The 27,543-nt window shown below is 37.1% G+C and overlaps 3 protein-coding genes across 4 annotated transcripts; 2 read left to right on the top strand and 1 right to left on the bottom strand.

Annotated features, from left to right (window-relative positions):
- Positions 1-1,073: 1,073 nt before the first annotated feature.
- Positions 1,074-6,037, top strand: LOC144442368 (2-Hydroxyacid oxidase 2-like). Its single transcript, XM_078131698.1, has 7 exons — positions 1,074-1,210; positions 2,752-2,903; positions 3,486-3,778; positions 4,130-4,360; positions 4,682-4,840; positions 5,210-5,279; positions 5,970-6,037. The coding sequence occupies exons 1-7, from the start codon at positions 1,074-1,076 to the stop codon at positions 6,035-6,037; spliced, it is 1,110 nt and encodes a 369-aa protein (XP_077987824.1).
- Positions 6,038-8,688: 2,651 nt separating this feature from the next.
- On the top strand, positions 8,689-15,467 carry LOC144442244 (2-Hydroxyacid oxidase 2-like). Of its 2 annotated transcripts, none has more exons than XM_078131527.1 (8): positions 8,689-8,918; positions 9,815-9,968; positions 11,491-11,642; positions 12,498-12,790; positions 13,200-13,430; positions 13,907-14,065; positions 14,437-14,506; positions 14,816-15,467. In XM_078131527.1, the coding sequence occupies exons 2-8, from the start codon at positions 9,832-9,834 to the stop codon at positions 14,881-14,883; spliced, it is 1,110 nt and encodes a 369-aa protein (XP_077987653.1). In that variant the 5' UTR covers positions 8,689-8,918; positions 9,815-9,831; the 3' UTR covers positions 14,884-15,467. The 2 variants fall into 2 exon arrangements, with proteins under 2 accessions (XP_077987653.1, XP_077987652.1); XM_078131526.1 differs by having other exon boundaries at positions 8,689-8,852.
- A 1,210-nt stretch (positions 15,468-16,677) lies between these two features.
- On the bottom strand, positions 16,678-27,424 carry LOC144442716 (angiotensin-converting enzyme-like). The gene is made up of 13 exons (XM_078132090.1): positions 27,218-27,424; positions 24,331-24,486; positions 23,866-23,965; positions 22,602-22,759; positions 21,263-21,446; positions 20,939-21,036; positions 20,329-20,498; positions 19,394-19,617; positions 18,809-18,953; positions 18,185-18,283; positions 17,922-18,056; positions 17,198-17,376; positions 16,678-16,763 (listed from the first exon to the last, which is right to left on the bottom strand). Exons 1-13 carry the CDS (start codon positions 27,422-27,424, stop codon positions 16,678-16,680), a joined length of 1,941 nt encoding a protein of 646 aa, XP_077988216.1.
- Positions 27,425-27,543: the final 119 nt, after the last annotated feature.

Here is a 27,543-nt window from a genome sequence, read left to right on the forward strand (position 1 = left end):
CACCGTTGTCCTTCTCAGTAACATTTACATACATCTACTCTTTGTAATCGGCACTTCAACATTATGCATATTCTAACACAATAACCGCCTCATCTACCCAAGGTAAGGACACATTCTATTCTTTACCTCAGGTCATAGTTCATCTGGTCATGGTTCACTGGTCTGGCCAGTGCATTACAGAAGGCTTACACACGTGATACAACAAGCCAGACAAAACAATCAATTTATCAACACAACAATATACAAGGCTTTCTTACACTCTTCAGTGATCGACCTAGATCATGTCACATAGTATGTAAGTCTAACTGTTAGACCCACGGGCAATTTTGCCATCTTTCAAAGCGATCACAGGTCATAGGTCACAAATACGCCGTCGAGCCGGCCATATTTAAATGGCTTCGTTCGGAGGTTTGGTGAATATTGACAACAGAGAAGTCAGTCGAGGGTCATATACGGTAAATTCAGCAGTATTCGAACAATTGCGACTACTAGAAGTAAATGTTGCACACTCGGATAGGCGAGCAACTCATATTTTTATGTCACATTTATTGATTAATGTGTCCATTTATGATGAATGATTTCATGATCCCGTTTGATCCCGGGGCCCAGACTGTGGCGATTGCTCCTCGTCTAGATGATCCCGATAGAACTAGAAACGAAGTAACAATATATAAGAAGTGTTGCTCGTCGGATCGACTACCAGGGTTTGGAAACATTTCATTATAATTATCATAGAGGTGTTTATCCTTGTATGTGTGGCTACATGTACCCAAAGAATACTCTCATGATAAAAATGACTAGTACAATACTGATAGTCCTTAACATGTACTTCTATCGATTTATGTCTTTTGGTGCCATACGCATCAGTCGAGTCATTTTAACATCCCTCCCTAGTACGCTTCGCCAGAAGGCGGGGTACTTTATACAGTACCCGTCTGGCCCTGTACGGCCGTATCTCAGACATGTAATGGCAAATCCATTCTAGGCTCGTACACAAAAGCGACATAATATAGGGGTTATATATATAATGTCTATTTATAATCTTATTACAGAAATAATCACCAGGGATAAAGATGGCAAATCAAATGTTATGTGTTGAAGACTATGAACGTGCATTTCAACAACATTTACGCCCAGTCTTCTGGGTTAGTCTTACTGCTGGTTGCGATGAAGAAATCACATTGACAGAGAATAGAGAAGCATTTAAAAGGTTGGTTGTTGTATTTATCACTTCCTAGTATTCATTACGGCCTCAAAGCTGTGAAAACGTCATTGCAACTATATAATATTCATCTGCATATATTATAATTACATAATGTAAACATATTAGACTATTTATTTATTTACCATCCAACAGGCATTGTCCAATAACAGGATGAGGGATCAGTGATTTTGCAGGAGGAAACCGGAGTGCCCGGGAAAAACCTGCGTTGTTCGGTTCGGTAGAGGTAAACTGAACCACACTCTTCTTACTTACAGCTTGGTAAATTTAATCAAACCCAGCATGGATTCGAACCCCGACTGCAGTGGTAGGTGGCAAGTGGTTTTAACCACTCGGCCACCGACAACCCAGGCCTCATTGTTATTGTTATCATGACATTTCTTTTCTATATCTTGGCAGTTTTTGTTTAATATTAACCAAAACATAAATGTCTACAGTTGTAGGTCACAATGTCATTAATTGATTTATCTGCACGTTATTCTTTTTACGGTTATCCATTAACAAATGTACTTTAGACTCTAAAATTGATGTCAATATGACATAGTCCTGTTTCATAGTGTTTGTTTTAAGGAAAGTCATTGATCGATTTAGAACAGTCGACATTTACAACCAAGATTATTACTTTGGCTAAAGTATAGTCAATGCAATAATATTATAATACTAACACCATTGTTTTCAATTTTACAAACCCGCTCAGTTGAAGTAATTGAAATTGTAATATGTGAATTATAATTTCTACTTGGTACAGACAGAAAGTTACATTGTAATATTTGCAGAACGTGATTTATTTGATAACTACATTGTTTTGAATAATTAAAGCGGCAAATATTTCTGGTATTGATGCATGATGTACCCAAATATATGGTATTTGAAGCTTGCATTCTAAATATTGTCTAATTATCAAAAGTCATTAATTATGCAAATAACTTTTTTCTATAAAAAAACTATAACAAACATGTGCACTTTGTTATCATCAATGATAAAAGGTATCACAAAAATGAGGAATTCACTAAATGGGAACAAAGGTGAAGCTGGTTTTTTCATACCTCCAATCTTATACATAAGGGATAGAAAGAAAGGGCCCTTTTTACCAGCCATGCATCGCGCAATTTCTTAACTGTGGGTTAGAAGAAGCCTGCTGTACACTGGAGCGATGCATTCTGGGAAACAAAAACAATGAAAGGAGCGCCTAATTTCTTTTAACCTATGCCTAAGCAATTTTGAAAAAAGATTTAGAGCTCCCAACTTTTTTTGTTTTCAAGAATTAAATGCCTCGCCCAACTTTACTGGAGGCGGGAGGGGGCATGAAACACCACCAATTTCTTATCTCTATTTTAGAGAGCTCCCACCTATGCATAATTCATAAAGATGACTTTTCCAGTCCAGAAATATTAAGAAATGATGTGGCTACAATCAAATCAACTTCATTTTTGTTCCTCTTTAAACAAAATCCAAAATAATATTTCAAAAATTCAAAATAATATTTCAAAAATTATAAATAATATCTGAAAATGATGACTTCTTTCTAGGCTCAGAATAAGACCACGCTTGCTACGAGATGTGTCCTCACGAGATTTGTCAACTACTCTGCTTGGTCACAGTGTAGATTTCCCTATTGGCATTGCGCCAACAGCTTATCACTCATTTGTACATCCAGAAGCGGAAGTGGCAACAGCTAGGGGTATGGTGAGGCTAAGCTTAAGGTTAACCACAGGGGGCAGCGAGCATGTAACTGATTGATCGATCGATAAATCAATCAATCAAAAAATCCACCGATCGATCGATCAATCAGTTAGATGCTCGCTGCCCCCTGTGGGTTAACGTTTAAATAAGTATTTAAGTTTCCGTAATATTGTGCCAACATTTAGGAACATCGAGTTTGTTTTCCAGAACTGATAACATCGTTGTGATGGATAAGGTTCGCGAACATCACGATTAAGGTTATGAAACATACAAACTATCTCTTATAATTAAAACTTTCTAATTAATTAATTAAATAATTAATTGCCACCCCCCCGGGAATACATTATATGAAAACTCTTGACCCATCCTTTGTCATAGTATGAATAATACTGAATAATTTGACATGCTATGGCGTGAACGACCCATCCTTTGGGTTGGGGAGAGAAAGAAGGAAGACGGTTTAGAGTTCGCTTACACGGTTGATTGATGGCTATATCTTCAACATGATGTATGCTATATCATAGTCTATGGCTATATGTAGTGATGGTGACATATCCTAATTGTTTGATTCATTCTACAGCTTCCAAGGCCATGAATACTTGTATGATCCTGAGTCAACATTCGGATATTTCATTGGAAAAGGTAGCAGAAGAAACACCAAATGGACTGAAGTGGGCTAACATTTATTTGTTCAAAGATCGCGAGATTACACGAGACATGGTCAAGAGAATAGAAAAGCATCATTACAACGGCATTGTGGTTACTATTGACAACCCGTCACTTGGTAACAGGATACGGGCAAAACGAATATTTTTAAAAGAAAATATGGAACTATTAAGGCCTGGGCTTGGAAGTCTTGATAAATATTGTAAGGTATTCATAGCATGTTATCATCTCATCTTTCTCGATCATTCTTTTATCGTGATTACATATCGATGTTTCAGAAAGCAAACGTTAGGTCGTACCCTCTGAGGCCAGATTCCAAAACTGACTGTCCAAATATCTTGCAAGATAAAGGATTTAAAAGATGTTATTAAACTCGTTTAGTTTTTATGATTTAATAATCAAACATCAAATGCATTTATCAATATACTGCAATTACTTCCCCGTTTTATACTATTGTTATAAGGAAAACACACACACACACACACACACACACACACACACACACATCAGAGTTCTCATCAGTGAGACACCTTTATTAATATATATGATTTTTTTTAGGGCAGGAATACAGCTGAAAAATGGGAACATCGTAAAGTTCTTCAGTTATATGCAAGAGATCCTAGTGCAACATGGGAGTACATTGATTGGTTGCGTTCACTGACCAGACTACCAATTATTCTGAAGGGTATACTAACAGCAGAAGACGCCATATTGGCTGTTCAACATGGCGCCAATGCTGTTATGGTATCAAATCATGGCGGTCGAGCATTGGACAGTTCGCCAGCCACAGTAAGTAAACGAATGAGAAAACCACGAAAATCCGATCTACACTATATCACTCATGCAAATGAAAAATCTGAACTCCATCGTATTTTAAATTTTAAACGTGCTTATTCTCGCCATGCATACGTATGCCCTTGTGTGGATCGAGTTATTAGGGTGAGTTGTATTTGCGTTTTTTAGCTGTCTGCATGGTAGTGTGTTTACAGGAGTAGAAATAATGCAATATAGACAATTTAGAGAAAAAACTAAAAAGCCACGAAAAGAAAAACAAACACTCACTCATGGGTTGTACCCACATATATGATGGAGTAATTTTTTGACGCACAGATACAAGCATTACCTGAAGTAGTCCGTGCCGTTGGTAATAAGACGGAAGTGTATGTCGATGGGGGTATACGTACCGGAAATGACGTATTCAAAGCCCTAGCGTTGGGGGCTAAGGCTGTATTTGTAGGAAGACCTTCATTATATGGACTTGCACATTCTGTAAGTAAACATCTATCATACGTCATTAAGGAGGAATTTGTATGACTTTCTAGTTTTCATCTCACAAAGACAACCTAAAGCCATTATGCTAATTGTATATGCTTATTCCTGAAGAAGCAAAGACTCCCTGGCAAGGACTGTCGTATATATATGTACAGGCTTACAAGGGTGCATGTACAGATCTGACAGCAAATAATAAGTCTAACAGGTTAAGCAACATGACGGCGATATGGTAGGAACATGCACTAGATATGACTGTTGGAAATTATGAATATGTGATCCTCTGACTACCACCTTGCACTCAGCATCTTACTTATCAGTAACCGATGATACCAAATCTTAAACGTCATGAATTGCTTGATTTTATAGGGCCAGGATGGAGTGAAACATATTTTAGAAATCTTGAAAGAAGAGTTGCATCAGACTATGGGATTTGCAGGTATACTATTTTTTATTCAGAATGATGCACCCTAATCTCGGAGAATATCCCTAAAATAAATTTGATGTGTGTAAATATAACTGTTATTTTGATGGAGTCTTGAATATTTCTAGCTCTTCTTAAACATGTAAATATTTTCCTTTTGATAACTGGGAACAGTCGTGGTTTTAATGACTACCCACGTCTATATAAGCTATAAGCACTCAAATTATCGACTTGAAACACTGTGGATGATTGATTTGGTTACAAACACACAACAAAGACAAAGCGAGAGACTTATAGTGCAAAACGATAAACGGCCAACAAGCGTTCAAAGTAACACAAGAATGCAAGTTCTTCTATATTCTATTCTATTCTATTCTATTCTATTCTATTCTATTCTATTTTATTTTATTTTATTTTATTTTATTTTATTTTATTTTATTCTATTCTACTCTATTCTATTATACTGTATTCTATTCTATTCTATTCTATTCTATTCTATTTTATTCTATTCTATTCTATTCTATTCTATTCTATTCTATTCTATTCTATTCAGAGTCTATTTATTTTTTAACTAGCATTAAAAAGTGTGTTGCGTAAAATAGATGCATAGGACAAAGGGTACACCGTGTACTCAGCACGTGTAGTAAAAACTCTTGTAAATATTTGTCGCCTTTACACCTGATTTTGTTTGTTCTTCTATTTCAGGTTGCTGTACTCTGTCAGACATTACACCTTCCTATGTTGTACACGAGTCTTTCTATGCAAAGTTATAAATTACCTTCCTGAAGATTAGACATTATCAGGTTTTGCTTCCCAACATGTAGCGAGTAAATTATGTACCATACATAACTTGCTAGATTATCATGTTTGTCTTGAGAGACTGAGAGAACATCGAAGATGAATTTGAGAACACCAGGATGTCTTACCTGCTACCTCAGCTATTTCAAACCTTTAAAAGAGTGAAATCCACTGATTAACTTAATTTCTTAAAGGGATTCCATTGAATTACACCACATCCATTCCCAAGTTTAAAACCTCTAATTCCGTTGAGAATATTAAAGCATTTTAAACTTTATCAAAAGTGCTGACGCATTTAGACGATCACCAGTTTTGAATCATTAATTAATGCACAGACAACCCTGTTAGTTGTCTGTGATTAATTATAGACAATTTACATACATACAAACATACACATGCACATACATACATACATACATACATACATACATACACAAACATATATATACATACACATCCATACATACATACATACATATATACATACATACATACATACATACATACATAAACATATATATATACATACACATCCATACATCCATACATACATACATACATACATGCATACATACATACATACATACATACATACATACATACATACATACATAAACATATATATACATACACATCCATCCATCCATCCATACATACATACATACATACATACATAGGTAATTATTATTTTATTCACTGTGCTATTAAAATATAGATACACAAAACTTAAGGCAATGGTACCGCTATACATAAGAGAGAGAGAGAGAGAGAGAGAGAGAGAGAGAGAGAGAGAGAGAGAGAGAGAGAGAGAGAGAGAGAGAGAGAGAGAGAGAGAGAGAGAGAGAGAGAGAGAGAGAGAGAGAGAGAGAGAGAGAGAGAGAGAGAGAGAGAGAGAGAGAGAGAGAGAGAGAGAGAGAGAGAGAGAGAGAGAGAGAGAGAGAGAGAGAGGGGGGGGGGAGAGAGAGAGAGAGAGAGAGAGAGAGAGAGAGAGAGAGAGAGAGAGAGAGAGGGGGGGAGGGAGGGAGGGAGGGAGGGAGGGAGGGGGGGGAGGGAGGGGGAGGAGGGAGGGAGGTAGAGCCCAGTTGTGGCTGAAATCAGAATACTTTATTACACAGAATAAAAGTAATGTTAAAAGCTCAGCGTATACGAAGCGGATGGTAACTAATATTGGTATAACGGATGTATGATCGTGTTGATAGATATAAATATATATACAACATCTGTTCATGTAAGCGATGATAGTACGTACATGTTATTTGCCAAATACCGTTCCATATCTTGCTGCGAGAGGTAATTTTTCCGGTAATAACGGAGAGCCGGAGGCGAGCCGTTATACCGGAAAAATTACCTCGAGCAGCAAGATGTGGAACAGTATTTGGCAAATAACATACTTATACGTCACCTGCGACTACGAAATTCAATTTTTGAATGTCTAAAAATGCTGTTTCATTTTAAAACAAAATCACTTCCGCGTTATACTTTTGGGCGTAGTATCACGTACTTCTCTAATGACTGCAGTGCGGTTGTTTACATCTCAGCCTTAACTTTATCATCCAATCAGACTGCGCGTTTGCTCGGTAGTATGACGTAATGTTTACTATTTGCATATCACTCAAAGATATACTCAAACTTATAACCTTCAGCAGAAAAATGAGTGCGTCTTTGTTTTGCGTACTGTATTCCATTAAATGTACAGAAATGTTCGTGATATACTTTGTTGTTCTAGTTAAGCAAAAATTGCACCCTCTGTGGTGGTAATTTTGATATCCTTCATAAATTTAGGAATTCATGTTCACGATCGCGTGACGATCGTGCGTTCGCCGTATTTGGACTATCGCCGTTCTGCATGGAATTTTTGACATTTTCCCTCTGACACAAAACATACAGTTCAAAGACTTGTTACAATGTATACAACTGTGATATTTTGTTCGATTTATATTAAATTTGGCATTTGGAAATGTTGGTTATAGCTGTATTTCTAGTTGTCTGCTTGGTTTGTTTACAAAGAGACGTCCAGTGATCACGTGATACAACAAGCAAAAATACGGCTGTTGGTGAAAAATACGCCTGTGTATCTGCAGGGCTCTCGACCAATCAGAATGCGAGATTGGTGACAGGTGACGTATAATGACATTTATGAGATTTACGAGAATATTCTTGAAGTTGAAATGACCTCTGATGTCTCAGACACGTACAATGTACATGGAAAATGTCATATATTTATACATTTTTAATGTATTTCATTGTTTTTACTCGGTCATGTCCAATATTAGTGATTATGTGTATATTTGTTGTTATTGTTATTGTTGTTGTTGCTGTTGTTGTTGTTGATGATATGGTTTGGTAAAATAGACGCAGCAACAGCTTTGAGCCTTACTTAAGCTTTCCCGTGGTTCATCGACCGACATCCTGCCATTCACGGGTAACTTAGACTAGCCACCGGAAGGTCTATGATTAAATATATTGTTTGTCCTTTTGAATTGGCTACGATCATTGTGCTTTTGCGATTTTCTTCTTCGTATACCGTATACTCATTGACATTTGAACTATGCCATGTATCATTCGACCTCGTCGGGTTAATCGTTGTAGCGCCATCAAGCACGAGTTAATATAAACACAGACAAGTAAAGAAACGCATTGACGTAGACATGTAAATTTCAATACCGACTGTGGTTCCATCAGAAGGACATTCTCGCAAACCAGAGCTGTTATTTCTTCGGTTACACTTCCACGTTTTCGACGTTGCCGTAAAAGAGGCCGGGGTTTGCGAAGAAGCAGGAGGACAGCGTTGTACGTATACGTTGATACTCAATTCATATCCAAAGCTTGTTAAATACCCATGATTTCTACATACGGGTAGGCTTGTGTTTTCATTTTACTCATGAACAGTCATGTTAAATTGCCACATTTTGTAAACCGGACGACTTGATATTGGGTTCTGATCACACAATGGATGCATTGCATGTCTACTAAATCCTCGCCCATAGCGTTCTTGGTTATATTATAATTGTAAAAGATCAGTTTGAACATTACAAAACCTCGATACCGCTAGACACCGTTTACCCATTGCTTCATCACAATGAAAAGCGCGAATAGAGGTCACTCTGAGGTCAAAGCGTCTAGCCAATCAATCTGCTGTATTTGTAGATGTCAGAGTTCAGGCTATACAAGGCAGTGTTTTTCCATAATATGAAAGAATTGTGACATAAGTCAAGGGATTGACAATTTGCTGTAACCATATGTGATTATGAATATTCCTAATAGATTTATGTGACGTGTCAGTCGTCACGTGGTATATGCCGTCAACAACAGTACAGGTATCCAGACACAGTAAAGTTTGAATCAGAACATGAGGTAAAACTTAACACAGATGGCACTGGTTCAGGTGTGTTTGAAATATGAGCCAAAACGTTCCATTACTTTTACAGATTTTACTTTGATATTACTGGCGCTGGTACAATTATGTTATTCTCCAATATATTTCTTCATTCAGCCGGAAAATACTGGTGACCTAAGGGTTTAGTCGCTACGAATAGCTGGACGAGTAGTGACAAAGTCCCCCTTATGTCACTCGTATTTTCCTTGGCTGAACCAAGAAAAATACTGGGGAATAACATCTAAATAGCTTTTGATTGTGTCTTATAATTGCTAGTCTATGCAATCCGTGCCTCAACCTGGAATTACATATAGTCACAGTTGAAAGAAGCAATTGCAATGCTAGGTATATATAATATTATTTGCTCTTGACCTAGGTACCATAACTAAAAATATGGCAAATCAAATGCTGTGTGTTGAGGACTATGAACATGCTTTTAAACAACATTTAAATATTGCCTATTGGGCTTACTTTACCACTGGTTGTGATGAAGAAATCACCCTGAAGGAGAATCGAGAAGCTTTTAAAAGGTTAGTTCAACTTTTATATTTTCACTAACATTTAGTTTATTGATTCTTCTCTGTACATTTGTCACAGATGACATATTCTAGACTGTAAGATACGTCGTGACGTTTCGCCCTCACCGGCCTCCTCTCTCTGTTAGGGGTTGGCCGATGTTTGAGGGCGCCCCGTCACGGCGTACCTTACAGACTAGACATATTCGTACTTTCAGTAAATTCAATCGCTTGTCCTAGTTTGACTGAAAGGCCAACAGACTGTCTCAAGGATATTGGATTCAGACCACAAAATTTCAAGCGTACTCGAGTACATGAGATGACAGTCTGCATTCCATAGATAGCGAGGATTCATAGTGATCATTCATCAATATTTTGAGAATACTTTTTAGGGCATATTAACGCCTCCTGTATTAATTATTTGGCCATTGGCCATGCGTTAGGTAAATTTAGACTTTAAGGACGTCACAATAAAAGAACGCTTGGGACTGGCAGCTGGGGCACTTGGCGTCGGGGGGAAGTCAATGAACGAGGCACTTCCTAAGTGCTTGCCTTGGTTCTAGAGTAGACTTTTGAACATAAACTGTGTGTAGTCGGAGCTAATTCCCTAAAGTTCAAGTGGTGATAACGGTACATACAGAAGTTGAGTCGGACTAAGATGTGAGAGTGATTCGAGTGTAGTTACTTGGTCTGTGTGCGAAGACGAAAAGTAACACATTCATTTGAATTCGGAAATTTAAATACACATAATATAGATCAGACCATATTGTAATTCGTATTCGTATATTGGCAAGTATTAAAGCGAATCCTCATGTAAAACTTTGAACATCATTAGGTTACAAATGTAAGAAGCATAATGTATTTGTCAATTGTAACAACAATAACCCTGTAACGTACTCCATAAAATTTACTAAGCGAAGAAACTATGGGTTATTAAGGTTCCTTTACATGAAACACTTTAAAGTCAATCCCATACACGCTTTACTTTACAACCACTTCCCAAGACAAATTTTGGATCTGAAAGTTTTTCTCTCCAAAGTTGTAAACAGATGGTTTATAATTAGTATCTGTCAGTATTTCAAACACTGCGGGGGTAAGGTCCTGACAATACTGTGGGGGTACAGTGCTGACAATACTGTGATGTAAAATCTTGACAATACTGTGACCCAAGGTGCATATAATAGGATGCCTTATACTTGGTCCATTGGTAATATCATACTTGCTAACGTAAGGAATATTATGGTTCATGTAATGATACTGTACTTTGTAAGCTTGGGGTCAATTACATTTTCGATATTCTATTTACATTTTCAATGAGAATCCTATTGCCCCATTTAACAAATGGCATTATCTTTACTACAAGTAATTTATTGTAGGTCGAAGCTTCATTTTCAAAATCGAAAATTTTGTGATTTATTTAGAACATAATTTAAACTGCATTTATTGATTATGTCACCTTACATTAAAATTGCCATACTTGTAGGTATTGTCATTCATCAAACGATTTTGACATTTTAACATATTCAATTGTTTCCAGGCTTCGAATAAGACCTCGAATGTTACAAGATGTCTCTGTGCAAGATTTGTCAACGTCACTGCTTGGCAACAAAATAGATTTTCCGATAGGCATCGCACCGACGTCTTTTCATGTACTGGTCCATCCTAAAGCGGAAGTAGCAACAGCTAATGGTTAGACCGACATAAAATAATAATGACAAATTGACATATCGTGATGACAAAGTTGTGTTATGTCATTGGATTTTGATTTTTATGGATTAACTCTTCCACCACCACCACCACCACCACCACCACCACCACCACCACCACCACCACCACCACCATCACCACCACCACCACCACCACCACCACCACCACCACCATCATCATCATCATCATCATCATCATCATCATCATCACCGCTACCACCACTTTTGAACGGATTAGTTTTTTGCATCATCATCACACCATGCCACTACCACCAAAACCACCACCACCACCACCACCACCACCACCACCACCACCGCAAACAACAACAACAACAACAACAACAACAACAAAATTGGTAGTTATATTAATCACGACAATAACGGATGAACACATTGTATAATTACTAGCTTTTCAGGCATATCGAAATTTCGTAAATCATGACGAATAAGGCCTAGAATTACAGGCTTTTTTGCTGAAACACGGATTTTGTTAGTATTACTTGTACCATATATAAAAAGTGACACCCCACCATCCAGTCATCCAGCTGTTTACTGGAATTGAGTTAAAGGCCGGGGTTTCAATCACATGTTCTCTACGTAGGATTATTGTTTTGTTCTTATCATCTATAACATAGTTAAAATGCAACTAGGGCTTTTTGAATTCGTAAACGAACTGATAAATCATTTGTTCATATTCAGTACTATCTTCCAATCGAGACACCACTGATACAGACGAGAAATGTTTTCTTGAAGGACATAAGATATGCTATTTACATAGAGTGTCCTTTATTCTACAGCTTCTAAAGCCATGAATACTTGTATGATTCTCATTCTACAGCTTCTAAAGCCATGAATACTTGTATGATCCTGAGTCAACATTCATCGACTTCATTGGAAAAGGTGGCTGAAGATACTCCAAATGGACTGAAGTGGGCTAACCTCTACTTGTTCAAAGATCGCGAGATTACACGAGACATGGTTAAAAGAATAGAAAGTCATTATTACAAGGGTATTGTAGTGTCTATTGATAACCCGTCAGTAGGTAAAAGGATACGATCTAAACGACATGGCTACATCGACAAGGTGAAGACATCACCTCCTGGCAATGGTAGTCTTGACAAATATTTAAAGGTTATCATATTCTTTATTGTTTAGATACTTTTCAAATTTCAATATGTTTATCTAAGGCGACGTTTCAGAAAACCTCCTTTAAGAGTGAACATGTAAAACCGGATATACTTCCTCTGAGTAAGGTATGCAATGTGCATCTGTCTGCAAACTTATGTGATTCCAAAGATGAACATTCAATGCGAACGTGACCCCTTAAGTTATAACCGCATTATCCGAAGTTAATCCTAGCCTCCCCCTCGCTCAAATGCCGGATTTAAATGATAAAATAACTCATATTTAGAGATAAAAAAATTGGCATGTTTTAAAACTGGTGACACAAAGTGTCGTTTTCCTTGTCTAGCGTTGATTTGAAATATATATGGTGACCAAATGCTTTTTGATTAAAACACATACAATCTTGTTTATATAGGGCAAGAATATCGCTGAAAAATGGACACATCGTCGAGTAGTGGGATTTGGTGCAAATGATCCTGCTGCAACCTGGGAGTACATTGATTGGTTACGTTCACTGACCAGTCTTCCAATTATTCTGAAGGGTATACAAACAGCAGAAGACGCCAATTTGGGTGTACAGCATGGCGCCAATGCCATTATTGTATCAAATCATGGCGGTCGAGCACTCGATAGTGGGCCAGCCACTGTGAGTCTATACATTAATTACTAGACTGTAAGATACGTCGTGACGTTTCGCCCTCACCGGCCTCCTCACACAATGTGTTAGGGGTTGGCCGACGTTTGAGGGCGCCCCGTCACGGCGTACCGAACAGACTAATTAATTACCTGAAAACCCAATCCTGTTATAGGACAATCCTGTTATATGCTTTTGTACTATTTTCATGAGCTTTTGTGCAGATTTTACGGCTTTTGGGTTTAGTCTATTCTTTTCGAATCTACTTCCAGTTTGTCCATAAAGTATGGGTATTGATCTTTCTGATGAGAAAAGTTACGATACAATTTCTGACTGCATTACACTTATGCATGTGTTTACATCTGTCACGAAATAGTGAGGATGTGCGCATGCGTTGGTAGTCTCTTGAGACACATGGCATAATAATATCGCCAAGTTACATGATTGTTATAACTACGTGTATTAGCGAATGGGTTTTTCATCCACAGATAGAAGCACTGCCTGAGATAGTGCGTGCAGTTGGTGATAAAACAGAGGTGTATTTGGATGGAGGCATACGTACCGGAAATGACGTTTTCAAAGCCCTCGCTTTGGGGGCCAAGGCTGTTTTTGTAGGAAGACCGCCATTATATGGACTTGCACATTCTGTATGTAATTTTCTAGTACAATCATGTCAACACGAGAAAGGATTAGGTTTGATAGGCCACTTTACCTCTCAAGACAAAGAATATTTATATGTGATCTATAAACTATCCATCATCACTGTAATACAACTATGCATGCAAAGTGTTATATTTGTCAACATTTTCCAGAGCACCTTGTATCTTGTGCATCAGTCATTAGTACTTCTAAACATTTGGTTCGAATCTTCAAAGTCAGACCATTTCTTCCATATCACATACACTTTATAGTATTAATTTGTTACCACAATTTCTGTTAAATCATAAAACCATTCTAGCATAGGTTATTTGAGTGGGCTGTATCTTACTACAAAGACTTGTATCATCTGATTTTACAGGGCGAGGAGGGAGTAAAACATATTCTACAACTCTTGAAAGAAGAATTGCTTCAGACTATGGCGTTTGCAGGTAACATACTGTCATGGAATTATAGGAAGATTACATTTTGTTTTTATGGCAATATACCCGGTGGGTGCTAGTTCGTAACACAGAACTCATCAGACAGGTTGTATTGACTTCGCAGGCATAACATAATCGTATGATAAATGATGACCAAAGGTCGAGTCAATCGAGAAATGCAAGTCATTTTGATTCCTGAGTGGTATTTTTAAAAAGTAGACACACACAGAAAACTCTGACACAAACTTGTTAGACACTATTTTAGTAAATATTTACGTATTATAACACATAAAATGGTTCTCTTTTTTTCCATTTCAGGCTGCCGTGTTCTATCAGATATTACACCCTCTTCTGTTGTACACGCGTCTTTATATGCAAAGTTGTAGATAACTTTACCGGTGACCACATCATACTTTAATTTGCTAATAATAAATACACGATATAGCGAGTAAAGTTACTGTAATACACTAGTCACTTGTCAAATGTTGTCCCCTGCTCAAAATAATGATTTATAAACGCAATAATTCTTAAACCCACTGAAAGGGAACTGATTGAGGCAGAGTTCGGATTAGTATTCAAGTTGAGTTTGGGTGCTGTCAAAACACTGTTGTCTGGTGCTATGTAATCTCTTTTTGTTTCGAAATAATTGTCTTTTTAAAAAAGCAAAATCATGGATTGTTGAAAGATAGTTCACTCATTGTCGATGCACTATAAAACAAGCAAATTATATCAAATATTTGTGTATTGATATACAACCAGTGATATGTGTCATGTAATGGTGTTTATTAGAATACTTACATAGACTTACATTATATGATGGTTTCAACTGGAGTGCAATTTGTGCTTTCATGATCTGTTAAGAAATAGATTTTGCATATAAAGTGGACAATCCTAAAATCCAGTAGTATGCCTTCAGCTATGATTTGAGAAGTCAATGCCCTTAAACCCAATTACGAATTCTTTGATTTTGATGCACTTGCTGCAAAAGTTTAATCTTAAAAGTTGAACAGTGTTAAATAAAAGAATAGTTGAGAAAAATGAAATTTAGCATGTTTGTCATTTTGTACATCTCGATGGTTGAACCACTGAATAATGTATTTCTGCTATCTCCCATGATGCAGTAGCCAATAGCAAAGATATCCTATATATGCACAAGATCAACTTGATGTTTCTCTGAAATCACAAATAATTGTAGGTGATGTAAAATCATGAATGACTCTGCAGAGCACATACTTTCTGAAAATTATCTCTATTATCTCTATACGAACACAATTGTAAAGACATTTGTGACATGGTAAGATGGGGACACGCTATCTTGAACTGAGCAGGAATACGGGGGGGGGGGGGGTGAATGTGTAATTGCTCTGGAAACCTTAACATCATTCCATGTGTTATATTTAAATGTACATGCAGACATATTCTATTACATGTCATTCTAGAGATGCAATGCTTAATGAGGGAAAGACCTCCCATGTTGAAATTCACATACATCTCATTCCCTCACATTTCATTTCAATTAGTAAATGTCACGTACACGAAATATTATCATGTTGAATTTATTCCGATTATAATATACATGCCGTTCAACAGGTCCTGTGACATGATGGATGTCAAAAACATAAAAGTTCCTATTTTTACAACAAGGGTTGAGGCATTATAATAACTTGAAATAGAACATTTTGTTATAATTACTGTTTCATAATAAATCCTGGAAACGGACACTTTACGGATAATGCATGAGTCGTTACGACGCAATTAATTAGTATGGAATCAAAACGATACTTGAATATATATATATCATTCAGTTATGCAATACTGTCTAACTATGTTTGAATGACAACACTTTATTCACGATATGTAGATTATTTCATGTGACGGTGTTTTAAAGTAATGCAGCATAATATAGAAGGGAAGGAGAGAGAGAGAGAGAGAGAGAGAGAGAGAGAGAGAGAGAGAGAGAGAGAGAGAGAGAGAGAGAGAGAGAGAGAGAGAGAGAGAGAGAGAATTGTAGGTAAGCAGACCAATCGAGCAATTAAAGACAACGAGAAGAATGAAGCAACAGGGTGTATGCCTAGGGTGACAACAAAGAAATATAATTAATTGAGTTAGAGACTGTGGAATTACGAAACATACATAGCAATACTGTAGAGTTTTGTGACGCCTTTATCATAGACTTAGACTTAGATATATTGTATAATAGTCATCACGATTGTTGCTAACAGTATCATCACGATATGGACAGGATGCCGAATCTTGTTTGCACCACCTATTGACAAATAAACAATGGTGTAATTAACATATGAATAACATCAACGATGAAATCGACAAGTCATCACTACGGGATCGATCATTAATAATATCCAGTGATCATGTGTTTGGGGAATGGTGTAGTTATTTTGGGAACAAAACAACACATAGTGGATTGATGATTTTCAGCCCAGCTCGATTGAATTGGTGAGAAAAGTCTTATAGAAAAATCTTATAAGAACCAGTAAATCTCAAGTTTCAGTTCCCCAAAATACTAAATGTGGATATTTACAAATAATATACACAATGTCTTTGAAAGAATGTGATCAAAATGCTACTCCTCTCCAATAAAACATGTCTGCCCTTAAATTGGAAATATTGCACAATTCAAGGTTATAGTCTTGCTTCTGCTAAACGGGTGTTGAAATCGAGTTTCTGAGATTTCACACTTACTTGTTGAATCGGGGTCTTCCCATCCAGGTTCATCACCATTCTTTTCATTCTCTTCATCCAGGTAATCGATAAGTGGTTGGAAGTAATCCATCAAAGGTTGTGCATTCATTTTTCTCTCTCCGGTCAATGCATGCATTGCTTCTGGCCATTTTTCCTTTCTGCCTAACTTCAGCATGTCACTGTTAAACCAAAAATATACATTTATAAGTCCTCTAACGATATTCCCGCTTCATCACTTTGGCATGTTCTTTTCTCATTCAATGCACCGTTCTGAACCCCTCGTTATATACATGAAATAACACTTTTATCAAGTGTTTTGAATAATGAACGCTCTTTGTCCATGTTTGTGTGCTTGAATATGTTCACTTACGCTAGTTTGCTCTCAGCGTTTGTGTGCTTGAATATGTTCACTTACGCTAGTTTGCTCTCAGCGTTTGTGTGCTTGAATGTTCACTTACGCTAGTTTGCTCCCAGCGTTTTTGTGTGCTTGAATGTTCACTTACGCTAGTTTGCTCCCAGCGTTTTTGTGTGCTTGAATGTTCACTTACGCTAGTTTGCTCCCAGCGTTTTTGTGTGCTTGAATGTTCACTTACGCTAGTTTGCTCCCAGCGTTTGTGTGCTTGAATGTTCACTTACGCTAGTTTGCTTCCAGCGTTTGTGTGCTTGAATGTTCACTTACGCTAGTTTGCTTCCAGCGTTTGTGTGCTTGAATATGTTCACTTACGCTAGTTTGCTCCCAGCGGTCTTCGACTCATGTATGTCACACCGATGCAGAGGGACACCATCAGCCACACTCTGGCCAGCCAACTCGCACATTTTTTTATGAAACTGGAATTGGATAATGTAACTGACGAAATATCTAGTTAACAAGATAAAAATAGGAGTTATTTTCTTAATCTCATTGAGCACCGTATTTGAAATACCATGAATATTAAAGTTTATTTTTTTCTTTTCCCCATACCCAATTTACACAATATTCACACTAACCTTACATACGGGGTATTACTATTGATGTGATATTTGGCTGCCGGATCGAAATCCTTTTCACTTCTGGACACTGGAGGCGCAATTCCTTGGTATTTAGTCCTGTAAGAGATATCGACATGATATTAATACAATACAGATCAAACTAAAGCGATATTCCTGCTGCAAATGTTTAGGTTGAACCAAGTTGCTAAAAGGGAAGTTTTGTTTCATATTGAAATGACTTCCTAGTATCCAAACTGATATAAAATGTGGTACTATACCTATTCTAATTAGAGCCAGGTATTCAGTTGTTATAAAAGGACTTGAATTATCACATTTCGTGATATTTTCGGCACGCCACAGTCTTGGTTATCAATCCGTATGCTCAATAATATCCTCCACGCTGTTTCGACACTCCTAAATTTTCCCTATGTACATGTATGTATGTATGTATGTATGTATGTATGTATGTATGTATGTATGTATGTATGTATGTATGTATGTATGTATGCATGTATGCATGCATGTCTGTGTGTGTGTGTGTGTGTGTGTGTGTGTGTGTGTGTGTGTGTGTGTGTATGTATGTATGTATGTAGACCACTGAAAAAGCAAAACAAAGCACTATGGATATAGATTACATCATACCTGAGTTCCCACCATTTTTCGTTGTAATTGGCTTCAGTGATGTCGCCGTCGTACACATCCCATCGCCATAAATCCATCAGCAAACCGAAAGGAAGGAAGACAATTTTCTTCAGTGCTTGACTCATAAGAAAGTTTAAGTCCGATTCTAAATGGGAACAAAACCAAATCACACTCTGTATCATAGCAATAAACACAATGTGTTCATGTTAATTATTTTGTACTATATATGTTATTTTTTGCATGTATTTGTTTGTTATATTGGTAGGTTTTTATATTTCTTTCTTGTACACTGCGATGTTTTTCTGTATGTATGTATGTATGTATGTATGTATGTATGTATGTATGTATGTATGTATGTATGTATGTATGTATGTATGTCTTGTTTATTTATTTATTTATTTGTTTGTTTGTTGGTTGTTTTTTTGTTTTTTTGTTCGTTCGCTTGTTTCTGTTTGTCTGCATTTTTGTTTGTTTTGTCACAACACACACACACACACACACACACACACATACAATATCACATACACGTCACGACATTCACATACAATGTCACATACACGTCATCGTACATATAATATCACATACCTTCATCTTTACCAACTTCATCCAATAAACCAATCTTTTTCAGATGTTCTGGTGTTGAGACAGATAACGCTAAAACATCACCAACTGCTTCATGGAATCCAGCGTTAGCACCCCTTCTGTAGACAACTGGTAGGTCTTTATACTGTAGATAGTACTGAATATGGCCCATTTCGTGGTGGATAGTAATAAGGCTGGACATCGTTTTGTCTGTACACATCTTTACCCTTTGAGTCAAAAAAGTGTTTGAAACGAGTATATAACAGATTTACACATAAATATCTAGAGACAGTTATGTGTAATCATATCATTATTATTACCAGTATATTTGATGACATATTCTTAGCAATTCCATTTACAGCAATCTGTAAGTTAATTGATGGAACTGAATAATTATGTTAATTAGACAGACAGACAGACAGAGCTAAATGTGATAAACAAAAGATAATGCTCAATCTGAACATCAGTGTTTTTGCAGCTAGCTAGAAGCTGTTGGATAGTTCGAACTGGTACACTCTTCAATTTAGTACCAGGCACTAATTGATGTAAATTTCCATTAATCGTTTCTAAAACTGTGTTTATATGATAGTCGTCGCATTCACATACACGTTCCAAAAACTAATTCTCCCTTGGTTTCAAAACGTTGTCTGAATTAGCTTCGTTTCTATGCAGAAAGTCTTGTATCTCTCAAAATACATTTTCCTACGATGAACTCAGGCGCTATGCAAATGCACCCAGTTTAATATGATGATCAGTACTCGAAATAGATAAGAGCGTATCATAATGATCACGACACGATTTATTGTGTTTGTAAACAGAGAAAAGTCACGTCATTGTCTCGACATATATTATACCTATTGGACAAAAGGAAATATAATGAAAGCACTACAGTAGAATATGCTAGAATATTAATTACTTGTGCACTTCCAATTTATTACCTGACATCTTTTTTATTATAGAAATCCCAGGCTGAAGCATGACAGACTACGTCTCTATCAGGTGGACGGACAATCATTGAATCTGTCCAGAACGAGTCTGGAGTTGGCTCCAATCCAAGTCCGACAAAGAATTGTTCGGAAATATTGAACATTTGTAACACGGTATAGTTCTAAAACGAAGATAGGAAATTTATCATTCATCAATTGTGGTGTATTAAAGTATCGTACTTATTAACCATCCATCCGTCCGTCCGTCCGTCCGTCCGTCCGTCCGTCCGTCCGTCTGTCTGTCTGTCTGTCTGTCTGTCTGTCTGTCTGTCTGTCTGTCTGTCTGTCTGTCTGTCTGTCTGTCTGTCTGTCTGATTCTCTCTCTATGTCTGTCTGTCTCTCATTCTCTCTCTCATTCTGTCTCCATGTCTCTGTCTCTGTCTGTCTCTGACTGACTGACTGACTGACTGACTGACTGACTGACTGTCTGTCTGTCTGTCTGTCTGTCTGTCTGTCTGTCTGTCTGTCTGTCTGTCTGTCTGTCTGTCTGTCTGTCTGTCTGTCTGTCTGTCACTCTCTCCAACCACTTTCAGTATGCCAATTTATAAATTTGCAATCTTACATCTGCTTGTAGCTTAGGAGTGACGTCAACTGATGGTTTCCCAGGAAACGGCTCCACAATGTCCAGAATGTTGGTCCATGACTGTGCCCACATGTTACCTATACAAAGAGACGGGATCTCTCAGACAGTATTCAGCAATATCCCCAATAACCAATAGTCTAAGAGTGTATAGTATTGTATGGTTCTTTTAAATGATAAATTAATGTGCACAAATCCTTGCAGACTTTGTAATAGTCATTCACAAGTTTTCCTATTTTTCTGGTCCATTCCTTAACAATATCGTGATGAAGGCTATCTTGATATCTCATCGATTCTTATATTTACCTAGTAAGTGCGCTGGTATCGGTTTTTTGGGGTCAACTTTGTCAGCTCCATAATGATTGATAAGCTTTCGTCGTACATATGCATGCAGCTTTTTATAGAGGGGTTCCAATGTACTGTACAATTCTAACACGTCGCCTCTTAGATCATCTACATCGTATGTTGATCTCAAATAGTCGCCATAATCCTTAAATTTCACATCTATGAAACGAAGAAGAGAAAGAATGCAACAGAAGTTAGAATCACTTTTTGTTTCAGTTTTAAAACGGGTGAAAATAATCATTTTAGTGTATGAATCGTTATTTTTCGATTATTTAAAGTTGGTTCCTTATGAATTGAAGTGGCCATGCAATACATTCTCAGATCCTTGCATAGCTTGCTGTACTATGTTGCCTCGGTCGTAAAAGAAAACAACTTCTACTCAAAATGTGGTTTACACAAATTAAACACATAATAAAATAGCAGAGCGATCACCAAATCCATATATCACACGATGAGTGCATTCTTATCTGTAATATTTCACTACTGCAGAAAGGCGACAGGCTAAGTAAGATAGACACTAAAACTATAAGTGTTATTGCATGTGGTAAATTAGACTGTGTTGTGGGTGATAGCGGTACTTGGTTATGTAGATAAGATCATCCTGTAAATCAGTAAAGTGTAAACAGTTATTGAGGTTGGTTTTTGGGCCACTTGAGGAGAACATGTCACCAGAGCATAATGACATCAAAGTCCGTTGCAGCCACTGTTACAGTATTGGTTGTATTTATCTTGTTTTTCTCTATCGCTTGATAATCTTATATACACTTTGTATGGTGCATTTGTCATCATGTCATGGCAAACAGTAACGTTAGAAACTCCCTGAGTGTCAAGCAAGCAGAACAATGAAAGACAATAATTTTGTCATGAAGCAAAGATATAATTCATTATATATCACGAACAGATATTCCATTGTACTCTACCCTAGGCTATCAGACTCACTCACACACCCATGAAATCTCGCTGTCCTTCTTCGCCGTTTCAACCCCTTTCCAGCTAGCTGACCATTCTCTCCTCCGCTTTCACAGTGTTTTTCGTCATCTCTACAGGACATTCTACTGGTGCCATCCCTCTCTTTTCTGGTAACCAGTTAAAAGACCATGTGAGTCGTAAAATTTGGCGACACATATATTCGGACAATATTTATAATTGTTATAGTGCCAGACGAAATCTCTGACCAAAGGAAGAAGTGGTAACGCTATGGGGTTTGTCAGGAAAGTTTTGTCAAATATATCATCGCAGAAATGGCTAACTCAGTTTAAGGTCTCCGTCTAAAGCTTGGATGTTGAACTTGTCACCATACTGGATTTGACTTACCATTCGCTTTTGCTGCTTTGTTGGCCAATTTAACAAAATCGGTATACGTGTCTCTGGTCGGTTTACCAGCTTCGTCCCGCCAACCTGTCCAGGCCCACAGTAACTCATCGTAGTCACGACTACTTGCAAGAATCCTCGTCAAATCTACAGAGAAAAATCACTCTATTTCTATTATCAATTGTTGGGAGGAGAAAGGAAACCCGTCTCTGAAATGATAACGTTAGCTGGTAGTTTGACATTAAATGCCTGAAGTCTATGAATTTGATAATTTGAGTAAATCAATCGAGGATATGATTAACTCGGGAAAACGATATATCTTACTGCTATTCAAAGGCCCTATAGGGTGAAGCTTATTACTTCGGAAACCTTGCTTGGGTATAATATGTTTATTGGGCATAATAGCTTAGCTTTTCAGCTAAGATAGACACAAGCTAAAACTTACTGGTGTACTACTATGGAAATCAAGCTATAGGCAAACTAAGATAGACACAAACTAAAACTTACTGATGTACTACTATGGAAATCACGCTATCGACAAACTAAGATAGACACAAACTAAAACTTACTGATGTACTACTATGGAAATCAAGCTATAGGCAAACTAAAATAGACACAAACTAAAACTTACTGATGTACTACTATGGAAATCACGCTATCGACAAACTAAGATAGACACAAACTAAAACTTACTGATGTACTACTATGGAAATCAAGCTATAGGCAACCTAAGATAGACACAAACTAAAACTATTGTTGATATACTACTATGGAAATCAAGCTATAGACAAACTAAGATAGACACAAGCTAAAACTTACTGATGTACTACTATGGAAATCAAGCTTAGCTTATAGGCTAACTAAGATTGACACGAACTAAAACTGTTGTTGTTCAATGTGGAACATTACACACGTGGATGATAGCAGTGTCTTTGTTGTGAGGATCATACTATAGTCAAAATATTGTGAATACTAGAAGTCACCAAAAATGTGCACTGCAAGATCATGTAAACCGCGGTCAACCTACATTGTGTTGAAAGGCCCTTCGTACAATGCAAACCGGAAGTGGTGGATACAGCGCCAGCTACGATTGTAGGATAACATACACTATACCACTGTCCATTCACGAGCTTATGTCAACATGTCACAACATTATTTTACTTTGTGGCTATCTTAGTTAGCTATCTCGATTTCCGTTGTCGCAAGCAACGTAATTTATAGGATTAGTAGAGTCCTTTGGATCTAAAGCGTACCTGGGTCGAGAGGGAAACACTCATTGTCTTCGTGTCCTGGACGTTTGCACACCTCAGCAGTAGAATACGTTTTCTTCATGGTCGAAATCAGAGTATCGTACTGTTGAGATCCAAAAACAAAATATATTTTAAAACAAAACGGAAACGTTTCAGCGAAGATGAATGTGTGTGATTAGATACAAAGTGCGCAGTAAGGGCTAGTGTATACGAAAACACGAATTGAGCTAAATGTATAAAACAAAGTTAGATCTAAAAATGCATAAATATCGAATTATCCGAAATATTTGAAACTTGTTTTAAAAAACAAAACAAAACTAGATTGGTTTGTTTAAATCAAATTGGGTATAACATGCATATTATGAACTAAGGGATTGTTCAAAATGGACTACAGAGCTATAAATGAAGCCTTGACAGTTTCTTCCTGCAATTTTTCTTGTTGCTATATGGAGGTCACGTCACGTTTACCTCTCGTTTGTCATCCGCATCCAGGGCTGCACTGCCAATGTAGAGGAGAAATTCAAGCTGTCTTCGTGTGTCGTCGTCAAATTTGTCTTTATCATATTGCGACGCATTCTGTCTGGCTTCTTGATCAAACTCGGCCAATCTGGCACTGGCATCTAGCTGAAATGCGATTCAAACCGGAACTTAGAACTACAAGACAAGTATTGTAACACAAGTGTTGAGTTTTAAACGGTGGAATCGGTCTAAGTATGTATATCATGTCACATAAAGTCACCATGGCAAAACGTATACCCGCGGCGACGTCAATCGCCATCAACTATAATACTAAATTAATATATAAGCTATTAAATACCCTAAAGAAACTGCACAATTATCTCCCTTCGTGTATCAGTGGCTGATGTTGTACATGACTATACATACATTTAAAAACACAGTGAACTGTGTAGAAAGCATTTGAACGGGCCAAAAGCCTTATTAGGTCTTTAGCATGTTAGGAGCACCACCTTCTCAGTATTACACTGGTATATGTGACGCCGGCTGATATGTAACTCCTCCACTGCTCTCGGATATAGATCTTGAAGAGTCATCGTTGGAGTTTTGATATTTATTACAAAAATAACAACTCGGGTGGCTGAAACAAATTGTGTCGTACACATCATCATGGGTGTATATACATATATCTCCTCAAATACAGATACGAAAACCAAAGCAATACGATACGATACGATACAGTGCAACACAGTACAGTATAGTACAGTACAGTACAGCACAGTGCAGTGCAGTGCAGTGCAGTACAGTACAGTATAGTACAGTATAGTACAGTACAATACAGTACAGTACAGTACAGTACAATACAGTACAGTACAGTGCAGTGCAGTGCAGTGCAGTGCAGTACAGTATAGTACAGTACAGTATAGTACAGTACAATACAGTACAGTACAGTACAGTACAATACAGTACAGTACAGTACAGTGCAGTGCAGTACACTACAGTGCAGTACAGTAAAGTACAGTACAGTACAGTGCAGTGCAGTACTGTAACACTACAGTGCAGTACAGTAAAGTACAGTACAGTACAGTGCAGCGCAGTACAATACAATACAGTACACTACAGTATAGTACATGAGTACAGTACAGTACAGTACAGTACAGTACAGTACGTATACAGTACAGTGCAGTGCAGTGCAGTACAGTACAATGCAGTACAGTACAGTATATGAGTACAGTACAATAATTAAGCGAATCTTCAACGTCTACACAACTGATACAGAATTAATGTTATAGTTTGAAATACTGTTCACAAGATAACCTTCAAATAACCTCCGAGCTTATACAACATAAACATGATAAAATATCCCCTTGTGAAGTTTTCAGAACAAAGGGCTTGGGACGTTTTGATGGAAGAGTAGTCAAAATTATAACAGTTGTAAACAATAACTCACATATACTGTCACAAAAGAATAAACATGTTTCCAGACATATTATAAGTGTTTTCGCTGTAACGAGGTCGAAAGTGTATTGTGTTGTCATAAAGAGTACAAAAGCCAGTGAAGGCCGTGATCATAACTGTCACTCTATTGGAAATAAATTCTACCTTCGTTCAACATTGTGTGGTATACAGTTATAGATTTATGACAGCAAAAGTAAACGTTGGGGTAAAAATTATATTTCATTTCTGTTCATGTCAGTCCCACTTGACATTATCCTAATTTAAAAAAATAACCACTCCTTTTTCTATTCAAATACATATTCGAATTATATGTCAGTTCATTTTCGGTTAATAGAATACTTTTGCTGTGAGATACATTTAAGCTTAAAAGTTGATGATATTCGTATGGACTTAATAATCGTTCAGAAAAAGAAAACTGGCAGTGTAATAAAAATTGAATGTTAAAAATTAAATTTAAAATAACCCATTGGCATAGTGTATCACTACAGTTTTATTTCGTTTGTGCGACGCGTGTCTTTTCAAGAAAAGAATTCAATTTAACTGTTTGCGGACGACAGGCTAGCATTGTTTGTCGTCTGCCATAAAAGAAAATTTAGTTTCCTATTTTTCCAAAACGTGCGTCTCACACAAATGCGAAACATTTTCATGCAACTAGACTGAGTTTATAAATAAGTTGATTCTCCTTAAATTATTAGAATCTTAAACTGAAAAAAGTTAGCCTTCATAATTGTTTAAATCTGAAACCAATACTTTACATTTGAGAAGAAACTAATGAAATATGCCTTAACTACATGTTTGGGCCATTGTTTGCGTAAAAGGCTCAAGGTTAGTGACCAGTGTTTACGGGAACGAGTTTGGGGTGTCGAGCGATCAGTACCGTAGTTTCTTCCAGATCCTTTTGTAGTTGTCAAACTATTGAATACAAAGTAAATGCCATGCGATATCTTATACATTCACATTTTTTACATATTTTACGGCATATTAGGAAATCCACAGGGAGAAAGAGTAGAAGATGGAATTACATATATGACCCCGATTATGCTAACAATTAGTGAAACACCAACGCGCCCAAGCTGACTCGTACAAATAGGCGATAGATGTCTCAAACCGGGAACGATCACAAACTTTGACAGTGGTATTAAAACGTAATCAATGCAGACTTTTCAACTATCGATGGATAATCACTGTCTAAAAGCTAGTCTTACAGCCAAAATGACAAAATGGGGGAAAAATACACACTTTTAATTTTTTTTCTGTGTCCATTTTCAAGTTTGTGTGTTCTTTGTTTGCCGCCCAAACTTTGTATTTGTTCTTGCGTGGATGTATTCGATTTTGTCAACCACCTAAATTTTAGAAACAGTGTTTGCTATTCAAGTTTAGGCAAAGTTCAATTAGGTTTATACATAGCACAAACAATTCAATGTTTGTTCACTCTACTTACCATTGCTTGTTCATGAGCGTCTGTGATATCGGTATTGTACGCCCAATTAGCTAAAGCACTTTGGTATCGAAAAACTTCGGCGCGATCGGAGACTTCCGCTAAAAACTGCTTTGCTTGGTCCTCATCGTCAATCAGATTGTCAGAATTTACTACTGGTATACATACAAATAGTAAGAAAATACCGATGCGACCGAAGTTTTCAACCATGGTGAAAACTTCCACACCCAGCCTATAACTTTTGAAATCGAATTTATTGAAGAACGCAATAATGGCACCCTAACTTCGTAGCTTTTGGAAACACAAGAAAAGTGACACCTTAACTTCTT

Source organism: Glandiceps talaboti, chromosome 11 (assembly GCF_964340395.1).
Source record: "Glandiceps talaboti chromosome 11, keGlaTala1.1, whole genome shotgun sequence".
Lineage (NCBI taxonomy): Eukaryota > Metazoa > Hemichordata > Enteropneusta > Spengelidae > Glandiceps > Glandiceps talaboti.